The following is a 16,492-nucleotide window of genomic DNA, read 5'->3' on the forward strand; positions in this document are numbered from 1 at the left end:
AATCACAGCTTCCAATCTGGAACAAATGTGCTCTCTGAAATGAGTTCAGACTGCACACAGTAGTTATAACGTGGGAAGTACTGTTTAATCTAACTGGTGGAGACCTGTTACGATGTGTGGAGCTGCAGTTTGCATGTTAATGCCCTAGTTTGAAAACCTGAGTTTGAAGGGTAAGCCTTCAGTTGAGTGTCCACTAACATTCCTTATGCCATAAGTAGCATAGATTAAATTAAGTTGTCAAATGGTTTTTGCATCTGGAAAATCTTGTGAGTAGCATGCAATGTTAATTTTAAATGTAAATTAAGTATTTTTCCTCTTTTTATAGGAACTGGAGACATTGTTGCTGTCATGATTACAGAATCAAAGGTTAAGGAGATCCTGAATTATTTGGAAAAGAACATCTCTGTCCTGATGGCAATAGCAGTGGGATCCCGTGTTCCTCCAAAAAACTTCAGTCGGGGCTCTCTAGTCTTTGTGTCAATATCTTTCATTGTTTTGATGATAATTTCTTCGGCATGGTTAATATTTTACTTCATCCAGAAGATCAGGTACACAAGTGCACGTGATAGGAATCAGGTAAGGGAGCTCTTTTTTCTCCCCCTCTTAAATTCTGGAGGTGGTATTTCTGTATACAGTAGTCTATAGAGAATTAATAATTTCTTAGGAATGTCCATCAAACTAGTGTTGAAAAGCACTTTGTTCGGGGGCAGAGCATGTTTCTTGGCAGGGATTTTATGTAGCAAATTGTTACTGTCCTGAGCAGCACCAATACAAGCTATTATTATATGACAGGAAAGAAAAGAACTGAAGCAAAATATTTGTTTTTGAGTGTAAGTCAAAGAGGAAGAGAGAACCTATGCTGGCTGACTAATACGTACTGTACAGCATATTACTTTTGAAAAGGACATTTGGGGATGGAGAGGGGAGTTAAATAGCGAATGAGCTTGTATGGTGTGGTAGAACATAGAGCTAATATTGTTAATTTTATCCGTGTTATTAAGGACAGCTTTAGTAATAGGTAAGGCAATTCAGTTTGGGAATGCCTATACAAAACATCTATAAATTCATGAATGTTAGAGTAAGAAAACTAAGGTATAGAGGCGCTTAGTGACCCGCGCTAACTTTTAACTTTATTTAAGATGATACTTGATGTGTACTGTCTAATTCTCCTGGTCATATATACTAGACAAAATATTGCTTAGTTTGCATTTCTTACATCCTTTTTCACATCTAACATAAGAGCTTACATCTGAATTAAATGAATTAAGTGTGCCCATACTCCGATATCTTGAATAAATTGTCATCACCTTAAACGTGGGTTAAACTTTAGAAGTAAGTGTTCTACTAGTGTGGACTTAATGACCCACTGTCTCAATAGTGTGCCTTGGCTTTTATTGAGAAGGATCAGTAAACCTCAGGAAAACCACCGTGCTCTTTGTCTCTGTGTATGTCTGTCAAATTTCTTATAAAGCTGCTGACCTCTAGTCGCTGTCCCATATTAGGGGACACGAAAGGGCTCACTGGGGCAGTGCTTTGGGTCTTTAAAGCACTTTGTCAAACCTAAAACAAATGCAAACCTACAAAGCCACAGTTGTGACAAAAAGGATTTCCTTTTCAATTTCTAGAAATAGTGTCTGATGCGGCAGGTCCCATGGGCGTTCTGTAGATTTTCCTAAGGATGTCATTCTTAAATGACCACACTGTAGCTGGTACGTAGTGTGGTCCCCTGGGATGGTAAAAGTTTAAATATAACTGTTACTGAATGAATGTCTGTAGAATACTAAATTGTGCCCGCTGCATCCCCTACATGGTTCTAGGCCTCTTCCAAATGTCCCTGTTTCAAAACAGCTGCTCCGTGGGGAGAGGGCTTTTATGACCTTTTTTCTTTCTTTAGATTTTTACAAAGGTCAGGAGAAACTTGATGAAAATTTTATGTGGTTTAAAAAGCTGAGCGTATTAAACTTTAATAAGAAGGTGGCGACAGCTACTGCTTATTTTTTGAAGAGCTTTGAGAGCTCTCTGAGAGAAGGCTGTGCTGTTAGCGATGAAATAACTTGTTTTAACTGAAAAACAAGATCATAGCTTATGTCTAGAGGCACGGTTTTTTTAAAGTACATCAAAAACATGCTGTGTTTTATAGATAGTGCAAGTAGATACCGGTATTTCACATGATTACTCTTGTACGTTTCCGCCAGAAGTATGAAACTCCTTTGCATGTACTGGTAGCCTTTTCCATCAAGGTGGTTGTGGGTTTTAAAAGCAAGTATATGCTGTATGCCTGTGCCCTAACTTAACGAAATAGCAAATGCTGACTGTTTCCAAAGCTAGCGTATAAAATTATTTGTTAAAATTAGAAAGTGGAAGAGATGAATCTCTTAAATAGAAATGAATGTGACTGTTTGGCAAATTTTGTATATAAGAGAATGAATACACACACATTTTGGAAGAGCTTTTCTGACATTAATGCTTTTGACATGAAGATGTGTTCTGTATTCTTTCTGAAAGGCTTCATATAGCACCAACAGAAATGTATGCAGTATAACTTCTTATACTACCTGCTGTTACGTAGGTGGTAGGTGGCATTTAACTTAAATGCCTCACTTTGCCTTTTTAGTGTTGCTCCTCTCTTAAGCAATCATGCTTGGCTGTGCAGTGATAATCCAGGCCAGCAGTGTTCCAGTGTATTCTGGACACTAAGTACTCTGCCAACGTGCTTGTTCTAGGATATGTAATTTAGACTTGCCTAAATTAACTAGTTTCTCACATGTTGAAGCTAGGGTGAGTTATCTGACTTCAGGAAGCATAAAATTTCCCTTTCCCACTTTTGTTTCTGATAGTATATTGGGCCCCAAACGCTGTAGTGTGTGTTTTTCAAATCCACGTCCTAACAAATGTAAAATGAAAGAGCTGTTCTGTGAAACCCACAAAACTGTGTGCTTATATAATCCCTGTGTAATGTTGGTACAGTGATCCTGACGCAATAAATACAGCTGTAGTGGCCTCCTGAGGTCTTTATCAAGTAAAAGCAGCCTCCTTAGCTTTGGCTTGTATGCAGAACAAGTGTATGGGATGGGGGGAAACTTACCAAGAACTTGATTTTTCAAGTGTATAGGAGGTGGACACACAAAATGCCCACTTGCTTCAAGCTGGGGAGCGCTTGGTGTGTGCTTTTGTGTTCTCAGAATCTAGCTCTCAAAAGCGGAGTACTTAGTACAAGGTAGGGGAAGGATGAAAAACGTGAACTTCCTTTCTTCCAGTAAATGTAAACCCAATCTGATGTCTCAAGTTCCTGAAACAAGAAAACACGAGCTTGCTGCTGCCTACTGCCCTGGCTCTGGGATCCCACGAACCAGCTGGCCAGCAGCCATCCCCAGTTGGCTGGGAACCGGGCACTGCAGCAGGGGCCAGTGCTGGAAGCGCAGGAATGGCTCCTCCATCCAACGGTGGTGGTCATAAAAACAACATAAACAGCAAAAATAGCTCTGCCTTTGCAGTCTGATTGAGGTTAATATTTAAACCAGTGTTCGTTTCAGCTTTATTTAAGTCTCTTTCAGATTTTGTGACCTATAAATTTTTGCTTTCTGTGATAGTGGTTGCTTCAGGTAATAGCAGGAGAGAAACTAGGTTACACTGAGGATCTGGTATGTCTCAGAATAAGATCAGCCTGCTCAGGGAAGGGAAAAAAAAAAAAAAGCTTAAGAACACAGTGTATTCTAGCACACTGAATAAAAATCAATATGAGCCGAGGATACCGGAAATGACCAGGAAGGCATGTTGCTTCAACTCGTATCCTGTGGGCTGGGTGTCACTAGCTTTGTCGCACACATGTTGGGTAACTTCTGTGGACTTTTATGTAGTCTGTGAGGTTTATGCCCACACACTTCAGGTGCTTTCCTGTACTCTGCTCCTGGATTTTTTCTTCTTGACGAACCTCCAATTGTAGGCTTTGCTGTGTACACTTTTATGTGTGTGTCCAGCACCACAGTGTATTGCATTGTTACTATCTAGTACATGTAAGTTGTCATAAACGATGGTGATGAAGCTTGATTATCAGGGTTAATTCATGTTTTCTTCTTTGTCACTTCATTAGCGTCGTCTTGGAGATGCTGCCAAGAAAGCCATTGGTAAATTGACAACCAGGACAGTAAAGAAGGGTGATAAGGTATAATATTACAACATGATAAACTTGAGCATTGTGTTTAATTTTTGTCAGGGGAAATGGTTTACTTCTCAGCTCTTCCTTTTGCTTCTGATTTATGATCTTGCCTTCCTTGTTGGAGACTTGCTTCATCTTACGGCAAAATATTTTTATGTAACTTTTAATATTGATGTGTGCTGTAAGTCTGCACATTTCAATAGTTTTTCTTGCTTAAGTACTTCTTGCACTCCATCTGGTAACTGTGACTGAGAGTGGTTTTGTGTGCTAGCTGGCTGAGTGTTTTTGCTGGTAGGAGTACATGGGGCTAGCACTGTCTATATGAAATGCTGTAAGCTTCGAATCCCGTTGTATGTAAGCTTTGCAAAACAAAAACGAATTTAAAAGGCAGGTAATAAAGCACAATCTCTTATATGAAACATGAATATGAAGTAACCTGAGGGTGGGGAGGAGTCTTGTTTCAAGGCAGCCTCCTGCAGTGAATCTTTTCTGTGGGTATGGGAACACAAATAAGTAATTTTCCATATTGAAAGAAAAGATGCTATCTTCAAAACCAGGTATCGGTTGCAGTACAGAGTGAGATGCACATGCAGGTGAGCAGAGCATATGACAAAGTCTGCCCTTTGTCAGAGCAGCCCATCGGGGTTCTCTGCGTGCAGCGTGGCTGGCTTGGACCAGGCAGTGGCTGGCTGTCTTGCAGCAGCTCCAGGCTCGCTGTTCCACTAGTAGCTTGCTAGCTTTGGAAAGAATTAACTTGATGGAAGAGAAGGCACGGTCTGTTTTGTGTCTTGGGCCCAAACATTAAAATATATATATATATATTGTTCGTGCCATAGCCATGTCCAAATGAAGCCAGCCCTTTTTCAGTGGAAGTTTTAAATTCTCATGTGGTTTACAAAATGAATAAGATAATCATAGCTTTTGGAAGACAAGAGAAAGGAGAGGAGCCAGTCACTGGTCATCATCTTCAAGTCTGCATAAAAAGATGATAATTCTGCCAGTAAGCAGTGCACAAAAACATGGGACTTCTCTGAAATAAGTAAAAATCCTTACTTCTGGCTATAAAAGGGAATCCCAGAATGCTCATCCTGCCCCCCAGAAAAAAAAAAAGAAACTTTTACTTCAAAGCTGAAGTAATTCCTGTAGGAAAGTCCCTACCATATTTTGGTGATTCAACTGAATATTATAAACATCCTAGGCCTTAGCTTATGCTTCACACGGTCAGTTACCAACTCCAAATGAGGGGATAGTTTTGTATGTGTGAGGTTACATTTCTTTTTTCAAGTCATGTTTGAATTTAACCACATAGTCATTGCATTTGTATCGTCTTAATAATAGCCACTCTGGCACAACACACTTCACGTACTAATCACAACTACTTTTACCTTTGTCATAGCCTAAACTCTTGACTTGAATTTTCATTCTATTCATTTTAGGAAACAGACCCAGACTTTGATCATTGTGCTGTCTGCATCGAGAGTTACAAGCAGAACGATGTTGTTCGCATTTTACCGTGCAAGTAAGCTAGTAAAGTCGCTTTGTTTGGAAACTGTTCTTCATGCTCCTTTGCTTCGTTTCAAGTTAAATACACGCTGCAATTTATAGACACATTTGTTAGATATTTCCTGACCTAATAACAGCCATTTTATTTTAGACTCAGTATGAAACCAGGTGTGAAAGCGGATGCTGACACGGTTATTAGCACTGGACATTAAACAAGAGTATGATCTCAAAGATGGGCAGTTCAGGCATATCAGCAGTGGAGCTATTAAGATTGTTACGGGGGTAGGGGCAGATTTAGAGGCTGAACGGTGGTGGGCAGACACAAATTGAAGTATGATGAACAAGGTACAGCTACAGCATTCTGCACCGTGGCTGTGTGACAGTGGCTGTGGGTTTCTAAAACAGTGCAGGAAACAAAAATGCAGTCTTTCCAACTTTCACACCTCCTCTGACATCAATCAACTGCTTTGCTATCATCTGTCTCTGGTTTCTCCAGTGCAATGTGGTCTAGGCTTGTGCTTGAAGATTACTACTTGCTGGGTATTCTGCATTGGTGCTTAAAATGTAACAGCTTTTTGTTTTGACATTCACAGGTTTTCAGTTTGTTTCTATTCTTGAGTTGTTACAGGATATTTGCTCTACGAGAGATGCTTTTAAGTGCTTTTCCTTCTGGTGACTGGTTTCAATGATCAGTAATTTCTGGTAGCTTTAAGTGTTACCAAGGTCATCTTTCCCTTGTATTCTGAACCACAAAGCTTTCTTCTTATCTCCAGACACAAAAAAAAATACACTTTATGTTGCATACATGCAGTGAAGATCCACTAATTTGGCATGTGCTTGACACAGAAATAGTGTTATGCATGATGCACCAGAAGCATCCAAGTCACGGTGTTGGAGTCAAGCATCAGTCACGCAGCAGCAGTGCACAGCAGCTCATTATCAGACTTGTAAATCCTCCTGCAGGCTGCTCTGTGTAGCTGGAATAATTTTTCTTATAATGTATAATGAGTTCCTATTATGATAAAAGGAAAACAGTCTTTTATATCTTACTGATCAAAATATGTATGTATGCTAATTCTGAAACAAAGTTTAATTCATCTTTCTTTTCTTTGTTCTTTACCTCTTCGACTGTGGTAAACAGTGAACTGCTTTAGATTCTCAGTGGTGTGTTTAGCTACTATAACCTACAAATGTTTGTTTAGAAACTCCTATTAAAATATATTTGGAAGTAGAAGAGCTCAGTCATAGATCTGTGTGTAAGGAAAAATAAAAATAAAAACTGGGAGGTTTTGGTCATGCAGATGGGTATTGCTATTCTACAGATCAGTGATGTTCACTCATTTGAAGATGATGTCCTCTTGCCCATTAATATACACTCCCACTAGCTGAGATTTCAGAGTTATGTCATATATTGTAATCTCAAGTAAAGCTTGCATATGTGAGTTTTGCACTAGTCTTTGATTTATGAGGAAGGTTATTTAGAAATTAGAGGAGAAACTTCTAGAAATTGCTCACCAGTTTTGAACTAAGGTGATGGATAAGCTGTCTCAAGAAAACATCACTTCTGTAATTCAGGGTGGTACTATGAGGCTCGAGGGTATGCAATGGATGTTCACAAGTCCCACTCCTGTATGTCTTTCTCTCTGATAATGAACAGAGGGCAGAGATGTCTTGGCCAGTGAAGAGAGACTCTTCAGCTGACAGGCAGCAATCTTCTCCCACTAAACAAGGCAAAATTGGGACTAAAATTCAACTGCACTAGTTAAGCCCCCCCCCCCCAACTGTCCAAGCAATAGGTTTGTTTCCAGTATCAGCAGGTATGACAAAGACCATTTAACCAGGATGATCACTTATTTATTTCTTAAAGTCCATTTCCTTCAGAACCATTTTTGTGAGCCGTGGTCCTGCAGCCAGGAAGCTCCCTGGTCAAAGCTGCTGTGTGGAGCTGGATGAGAGTGCACCTGGCTGTTACTTCCACACGGCCTCCCCCAGTGCAATCCACCCACAAAAAGGAGGAATCAAGCCTTTTCAATAGAGCCTTTTCTCTTTTTCACAAGAATATAAGGCCACTGAAGTCTCAGACTAGTCCTGCCAAAGGTGCTGTAATGACTTTCATGTTCACTTTCTACTTTTCTTTTTGAAATCTCCGTCTTCATCTGCTTCAGTTTTTTGAGTTAAGTGCAAAACCAACTTGGTTAGATGGGAACATTAGGATAGATACTTTCCACGTTTTTATACGTGTTGAATGGGTGAAGGAGCAACCAGTTCCTGCAGAGACGAGCCAGATAAATTTCAGTTACGTGTAAAACTTCTCAGTCTAGCGAGGTGACTCTCCTCAAGTCTTCTTTTGGAGGTTTAACCACTTTCTACTTCCTGACATTACAACCTCTGCTTTAGTGCAACATGCAAAGTTAGTATAAAAAAAATCTACAGGAGAGTCTGTAAGACTGATGAGAAAATAAATTGCAAGAAAATCATGGAGAAAATGGCTCAACCTAGAGGAAGCAAATGAAAGGTTAGGAGGCTTTCATACTGTGCCTTTTGAGGAAGCTATAATCATTAGACAGTAGGATTCACTGACATATGACATCCTTGCTGCTTTCATCAATTTAAAAGTAGTGTTACCCTTTGGTACCAGAATTTTTCTCTCCAGTTAAGTATGGTCTGTCACTTTATCGCTATAGAGAGGAGTCTGGTTTGGACAAACAGACACCAGGCAAAACACTGTCTGTTGAGCAGACCTAAAATTCTGTAAAGAACACTGTAATAAAGTTTTGTGGCAGGTTGGAAATAATGGGCAATTTAGAAATAAAACTGAAAGGAAAATTATAGAAACGCAACTTTATTATTTGCAATCATTCATAGAATGATGTGCTTCAGAGAGAAATAAGTTCAGTACAAGCAGTTTATAGACATAACTATAGTTTTCTGCGCACGTGGATAAGGCAGCCCTCTTTCTTGGACTTAGATGCCTGAAGAACAGTTGTTTTTGTGAATGTCGTCATGTAAGTTAAAAATAAGTAGTGTAAGCAAGTGTCAGAAGGAATCTAGCAAAAGATCCCAAAGCTTTGTGGACAGTTTTCCTTATTCGAGTAGTTTTTAGTTCAGCATCACACTGCTGCAGTTCAGCATCACACTGCTGCATCTAGGAGATGACTGGGTAAAGAGGAATCAGGAAAGGGGTAGTATGAAGGAAAGATAGCGAGTGAAAGATAAGGGAAGGGGACAGCAAAGGTAGAGAAAAGCACAGGGAATGACATTGGAAAGGGCAGAAAGATGGCCTGGGAAGGAAGAAAATCACAATGCAGGAAGAACTAAAGGAGTAGCAAACACTTCACGAAGTGCAGCAAGATGATAGAGCAGTGCAAGTTGAAATTTAAGAAAAAATTGAGTGCAAGACTGAACGTTAAGAAATGAGTTCTAAGCCAAATTCTTAATATTTCCCACACTGGGCAAAAAGGAGGTAAGTGGCAGAAGTGACTAAGCCAGAATTACATCTTTGATTCTGTATTGCTGCAAGTAGCTATTTAAATGAGCAAAATGATGCTTAGTGCTGTCCTTTCCACTTACTGCAGTGCTTCCAAATACACATGCACCCTTTTCTCTGCTACCTGCTGGTGATGGCCGCCCCTCTTCCTACAGCAATACCAAGTATTTGTGGGGAACACCAGGGCTGCCCTCCCTTGCCTGAGCAGGATGACCACCTCCAGGAGATTAAAGGTGCTGCTCTGCAGGCAGCGTTGTTCAGCTCCCTGGGGTGGGCTGCTGCGCTGGGAGCAGTAAGTGGAGTGAGCCCCAGGGCAACTTGCAAACACCTTCAAATCCTCCTCGTGGGATGTGCTAATTCAGAGGCATTACACCAGTGAAATAGCTCTCTGCTTCCCTTTTTCTCTGAAATGCTGCAAAGAAGCCGTGTTGCACAACAGAGTTGGGGTTACAGTGTTTTTTACGAGCTGCAGGCCGATAGGTTTGGGCATGCTGACAGAGTGGAAAAATACCTGCAGGTCACCTGTTTGGAGTTATGCCCGCATGGGAGACTCTTCCAGTGCCTCCAGACTGGCTGCCGGCTGGGCTTCCTCCAGCCCTGAGCAGCAAAAGCTGTGTCACACTCGGCTCCCCCATGCACGGCTCCTAGGGGAATGTCATTCGCCGCTGTGACCTAGGGCATCCCGCTAGGAGCTCATCGGATTTCTGGTCTTGGAAAGCTTGTTATTGAACAAGTGACAGAAATACAAAGATGGAGAAGGTTTCTGAGGACAGAAAAATGCGCATGATAACTTTGTGAGACCAATTTTTAAAGTAATTATGTGTTTATTATTAACTCTTGCAAGAGAAAAGTAATTATGTGTTTATTATTAACTCTTGCAAGAGCAATCCAGACAAAGCCTGAGCTGTGATGATGTTATCAGTTATCAGCAAGCTTTTTGAGGAACAGATAAACAGCATAAATAGTAGGCAGAGCAACGCTGATTTAAATCAATATATAACCTTTGGGGAACTGCACTTTTCTGAAACACATTAATAAATATCCTTGAAGGTTTAGGAACTAAAAGCAAAGAATGAAGAGGTCACCAAAGTAGTTGAACTCTTGTGGTGCATTTGAACTATATCAAACTGCTAATGACTTTAAAATAACTTGTAATATTTAGTGGATGCATGCTGGCATTCATACCAGTAGCCTGCTTCGCTTGCGCTGAGTGCTTCTACAGCACTGATTAGCAGATAACGATATATTAAAGTTGCTTTCATACTTCTGTGGAGTCTTGATGTCTGCTCTTTCCCAAAATATGAGATTTTTCAGGTTTGTCCTACTCTAAAAAACAGACTTCAGAATTTTAAAAGGAAACGTAAGCAACTAAAAGCCATAATTTGCCTAACATAGAAAAACAGCATCTTCATGTGTTTCAGAAGATTTCAAACAATTTTCTGTCACCTAGAACTTCTAAACCGTTTCCTACTTTTTTGTATTAAAGGGAATGTCCCAAGAACCCTTAGCAGAAGTCTGTATTTCATACAGTTACTTGAACAGTAAGCAGCATACATATCCTATTTTTCATGATGGCTGTGTTGCTAAAGGACGCATTGCTAAATTTGCTTGACGGAGCAGTCCAATGTGTTCAGCTGTAGGACAGAGAGGTCTGCTCGCCGTGCTTCCTAGCAGACCAGCCAGGAAGGCAGAAGTTACGCTGCTCTCTGAAGAGCAGTAGAAATGTATTAAATGCTGTTATATTGTCAAATTACAGCTTCAGCATACCTCTGTGCCTAATAATACGTTCATTTTTCAAGTTTTTATTCCTGCAATGTCTGCAACTCAGCCGAGCAAGGTTCTTTTGCTCCCCGTGCATCTTCTGTTGATGAGTCTATGCATCTTCACTTAGTATGGGTGAGGTACGTAGATGTAGCTGACAAACTTAATGTTGGTATACTTCAGAATCTCCATCAGCCTTAGTAGCTGTAGACAAAAGATAATTACATACAGTCTTTTTCCATGATTATTTACAATTTCAGGAGGACTTACTCTCAAGTCACTTTGGAAATTTTAAAGGAGAATTATCTGTTAACGTGCATCATTTGGTCTCGGTTTTAAAACCCCCACAATAAGCCTCTTACTGAGAAAGAGCAGCAAATAAAACCTGAGGAAGGAGGAGAGGCAGAGCATCTCAAGTTTATGCTGCTATGGAGGCATGCATGACCTCTTACAGCCTGAGCTAATGCTTCGAAAAGATGCCAGGAACACCTTGTTCTGCTGCTGCCTCTTCGTCTGCGCATTTCCGAACTCAGCTCTTCACTGGTTAAGCAGCTCTTATGAGTGCTGATCTTTGTCCATGATCACCGTATGTCCTGTTTGGGTCTGCCTGCTCTTCCTGGCTTTTTGTTCTGGAGCCAGTGCTGCTAGAAATGAAGGGTCTAGGTTTTTATAGACAGTTAGTCAGACTGGGTGGCTGTGAGCATTTGCTAAATCTGTATCACGTAGAAAATCTGACACCTATTTCTGTCTTGAGTATGCTCAGAAAAGTTCTTTGCATTTTGAAAAGCAAGGATGACAATTCCTATGATTCCTTTAAGTTAGATACGTTGTTTTGGTCTCTGCGTAGTCCTTCTGTCTTATATTGGTTTATATTCATAGATGGGATTTAAGATTTTGTAAATCATGTAGGTGGCAATTCAGACTCTTCTGTAGTGCAGAGTTCCATGCTGTGCAAATAAAAGCTCGTTTTGCCTTTTTTTATCTTGGAAAGATTTTGGTTTCCTATGACCATCATATGACAATGTGATGTGATGTGTTTTCCTTACAAATAGGAAGAAAAATTGTAGGAAAAAGCCTTTCAAAATCTCGTTTCTTATTTCACTTAGACATGCTAATTATAAAAGCACTTACAAAATCAAACCTAAGTGCGTCTGTGTTGGTTGCACTGCCTTTCAAACGAAATTGAATTCTGGTGGATCTATCATCCTGCCTTATTTGTGGCCAGCTTCTGCACAGAACTTGAGATGGGACTTCACACAATGTTATGATGAGGCCTTCATTACCCTAGTTATTCTGCCAAAATGCTTACTTATAACCACAATAAAAGAAAAAAAATCCTCATTTTAAGTGTGTCTTCCTAGTGAACTAGTAGTAACGGGCAGTAAGAGCTTTAGATTTTTTTTACTGCAGTTGGCACAGAATACTGACAATTCTAGAATTTGTTCTGCTGACTTAAAGAAGCAATCTAGAAGTGTGTTAAAGCAGTTCTCGTTATATAATATAATGGTTTGCAAGTTGTATATGTGCCATCTCTGCTCTCCTAGGCATGTTTTCCACAAAGCCTGTGTGGATCCGTGGCTTAATGAGCACTGTACGTGCCCGATGTGTAAACTGAACATTTTGAAGGCCCTGGGAATTGTGGTAAGTTGGACGCTTACAAGCTCTTCTTCCTTCTATACCTGAGACCCAGAGAACGAGGAGTGATTCTAGGGGAGGAAGGGAGCAGGGTGTTCCAATACCCCTAGCCAGAAGGGTGTAGGTTGTTGTTTTTTTTTTTAAACCAATTTCTTTGCTGATGATAAAGTTTATTTTTTTGTTCTTTTCCCTGGTTGCTGATTGAGAATCTTCTATTATGTTTCCACTTAAAATATTTTTTTTAATCTATTGGAAGCCTGTTGTGTTCTCTGTACTCACTTTTTCTCAAGTTCTCTCAACCTTTCTTCTTAAGTTTACTCTGTAAACCTCTTGTTCATGTTGTGGTCTCCCGTAGACACGCTTAGATTTGTTTACATCCTGAACGTCATGCCCAAAGCTGCACAGGGTGCCCTGGCTGAGGCCGGTAGGTTTTCCTCAGTTGTGTATGAAGCAGCTCTTGGCTTATAGGATCTCAGAGGGCTGTTTTTGCTGACCAATTTGCAATGGAATAGACTTGAAGAACCTCAAAGAGAAGTTTTCCTGTCTTTCTCATATGAGTTAAAACAAAGTCACAAGAGCGATGCACTCTCAGAGGAGAGAGGTAAGAGGAAAATAGTAGACAGTTCTCAACTCTGCAGGCACAGGCTAGGATGCAAGCACTTTTGAGCCCCTTTCTTGATTTTTAATACTATTTCCTGCTCCTTTTTCCACTTCTTTAAAGGGGACTGAAGCAGCAACTTCAGACAACTTGCTAATCGACATGTTTCTCCCCTGCGTGATATGAGGGTAGCCACAGCAGCTGAATAAAGTCTGTGTGTGGTTTTGCTCAATTTTGGGGTTTGCTACATGTAGAATATTCACCATTCTAACGTGGGATCACTTTGTCTTGCAGCCAAATGTGCCGTGTACAGATAACGTGGCCTTTGACATGGAAAGGCTCACCAGAAGCCAGCCAGCTAACAGACGATCAGCGCTGGGCGATTTTGCCAACGACAGCTCTCTCAGCCTGGAGCCCCTGCGCACCTCTGGGATGTCACAGCTTCCACAGGACGGAGAGCTAACTCCAAGGTCAGGAGAGATCAACATCGCTGTGACAAGTAAGTTTTCTTTGGCTTCCATTACACTCCTGTGGCTTTCCTGGTACATGGCACTTGCTTTGCTGTTGCCCTGTGTTGCAGGGCCATGATAAAAGATCTCCCTGCAGAGACAGAGGTGACCTCCGTGTCTCTGTGTACGCTCCATAGTGAAACCGAGAACTCCACGCACAGCAGTGCCAACGCTTTCATTATTCATAGTATATCCATTTAGAGCTGCATACAGAGAGCACTGGATGAACTAAAAAGGCGACAAAGTAACCCTCCTGTATTTGGTGACCAGTCTGGGAAGCTGGATCGCCAAAGTGTTATTTACCTCTCCAGAATACTTTACATGCAATAACTTATGTATGCAATATGTATGCAATACATATATAAACATTTTAGCTGGTTACTATATCTGTGGACACTTTTTCCCCTGTGAACATTACTACTGGAATTCTGATGTCCCTTAACAGATGTTTTTTCTTACAAAATTTGTGAATTAAAATATATATACATACATTAATATACATATATATTTATTTGACACACCAACATCTGAGTATTGTCCAAGTGGTTTATGACCTCAGAAAACTGTTCCTGAAGTACTACTACTTATGTATAAAAGCTTACAGCATGGGAAATGTCCACTGACTGGATTTTACCTGGGGGTTTTAATGTATGATAGTGCTGTAACAAATACAGTACGTGTGGAATTGCATAATTTTTCCATATGCTGTGGAGTCTCAGTTTGATGCATGAATGGTTGTTTTTCTGGCTGAACTGCAAAAATAGAATTCATGTAGTCTAATTTCCTCCTTGTATTTTCCTTATGTGCATCTATAATCTAGATTTGAAGTCAGTGCCACTGCTTGCCACTGATGAAAGAAGCAGTGTAATTGATACAATCCATTATAGAGCGTCTCTTTAGACACTGCAGCAAAGTAAATGTGTTACTAAAAGAACACCATCTCACAAAAAACATAGCCCATATCCAGAAACGTCTTGATCTGGGAAGGAAAAATCCAAATACAAAATCTAGATTCTTTGCCAAACCAGTAACTCGCTTTGTCCTGCATTGTTCAACACGTAACTCGCCACATTCGTAGATGCATTGATCAGACATCAGATACGTTTGTATGCTCTTTTCTTTGTCATGGGTGAAAAAACTCTGTAGTTCGACAAAAACTTTACCTTAGTTTTACAGAAGGTGTTTTTACTGTCTGTTCCCAACTGTAGTGTATGTATTTTGTGCAGATGGGATTCCAAGATAAAATGAGAAATATCAGCAACAGTTCATTCTGACAGTGTTTATAAAATAAAGCTTTAGAAAAGGCTGTTCAGATGTTCAGGTTTTGTGCATGACACATGCATTCTCTGATGTATACGAGTTAAACCAAAAGCCACATTCAGTAGAAGTGTTTGTATCCAATCTATTACTATGTGCCAAATTAATCTCAAAGGGAGAGAACTTTGAAGAGTGGACATTCTTTAATTGTAGTCTTTGTTTTTTTTAATGTGTCTGTATTTATATACTAATGTTGGCATTATTTTTCCTCTTGTGTTTCTGTCTATTAAATGGAAAATTCTAGTTTTGTTTTTACTGTTGAATAAGTGATCCTATCTTTTTTTGTTTTTAGAAGTAACTCTATAGCATTTATTCAGAGCCAGGGGGTGGAGGGGAGTGTGTGTTAAGACGCAAATGAAGTGTGAAAGTATATTGGGTATGCTTATGTGAAGAGATGCATCTCAGCAAACCTAAACCAACCATGACAATCCTCCTCCTGACTTGGGGGCGGATGGAGTTTTCATTACATTTCCCCTTGTTCCTGCATTTCACTTTACATTGTTAAGTAATCTTTCTTTATCGCTAACCCTGGGGCTCAGCCAGGAAATGTTGTTGTGCCATGCTTGTTTTCCACACCTCTCTCCACTTCTTCTTTGCTAGCCTTCTCCAGTCAGTAACTCTGTGGCTAACCTCCTTCTGCTTCACTTCCTGGTGCCAGTCATGGCTTAGAAGCCTCTTGCCTTCCGCCAGTGGTGTTTGAGGGAAATATTGGCATCGCTTTGACATAAGCCTTCTCCCACGAGTGATTTCCTCCCTTTCCTTTGTCAACAGAAGAATGGTTTATTATTGCCAGTTTTGGCCTCCTCAGTGCCCTAACACTCTGCTACATGATCATCAAAGCCACAGCTAGCTTGAATGCTAATGAGTAAGTAAATATTTAGATGTTTCTATTTGTTTCTGGTGGGTGTGTATCACAGGCAAGAAATAACATGAATAAGAGAAGGAAAAAAATGCATTTTTTTCAAAATATCAAATGCCTTTCCTGCTTTTCTCAAATCTTGAGTCCGTTAACAGTAGGTTCTTGGGTAAAATCTAAACTCCATCTTAACGTGTATTTAGCTGAATTATCTGAGGAAATCTTGCAAAGTGGAGACATGGGAGGGTGAAAAGAAAAAAAAATACCTGTTTTTTGATCAATAGTCTTAAGTAAACATTAGATTTGTCATTAAATCCCCATGTTCAAAATTCACCTAGCAGGACCAGAAATTACTACCATCAGTCACCTCTGACAGTTTCCACCTCAATTTTGAGTTGTTTCATATTATGAAAAAATACATTTTTTTAGTTGGCACACTTCTAGAGAAGAAAAAGGTTTTTTAGATATAAAACTACCTTTTTACTGATAGGAGAGGGAGAGAGATAAGCAATGCATACGCTCCCATTCCTTCTATCTTATATGGATATAGCAGACCAGTCTTCTGACCTTTCCTTTTATATGCTTAAGAATTGCATTCAAAGGAGTACTTAAATGTCCAGGTGTTCTTGATTTTTATGGGCTCCCTCCACTGCCTCCCTTCGGACAGGCT

The 16,492-nt window shown here is 40.1% G+C and overlaps 1 protein-coding gene across 3 annotated transcripts in view; it reads left to right on the forward strand.

Annotated features, from left to right (window-relative positions):
• The window catches only part of RNF130 (ring finger protein 130), a 53,260-nt gene that overhangs the window by 21,905 nt on the left and 14,863 nt on the right, over positions 1-16,492 (forward strand). Inside the window, exons 3-8 of one of the 3 annotated variants that reach the window (XM_035338561.1) lie at positions 326-576; positions 4,091-4,162; positions 5,593-5,675; positions 12,452-12,548; positions 13,435-13,639; positions 15,567-15,719. In XM_035338561.1, the coding sequence (XP_035194452.1) occupies positions 326-576; positions 4,091-4,162; positions 5,593-5,675; positions 12,452-12,548; positions 13,435-13,639; positions 15,567-15,583 (725 nt within the window). In that variant the 3' untranslated portion in view covers positions 15,584-15,719. The other 2 variants (XM_035338558.1, XM_035338559.1) reach the window with 2 other exon arrangements.

The sequence above is a fragment of the Oxyura jamaicensis genome, chromosome 13 (genome assembly GCF_011077185.1).
Source record: "Oxyura jamaicensis isolate SHBP4307 breed ruddy duck chromosome 13, BPBGC_Ojam_1.0, whole genome shotgun sequence".
Lineage (NCBI taxonomy): Eukaryota > Metazoa > Chordata > Aves > Anseriformes > Anatidae > Oxyura > Oxyura jamaicensis.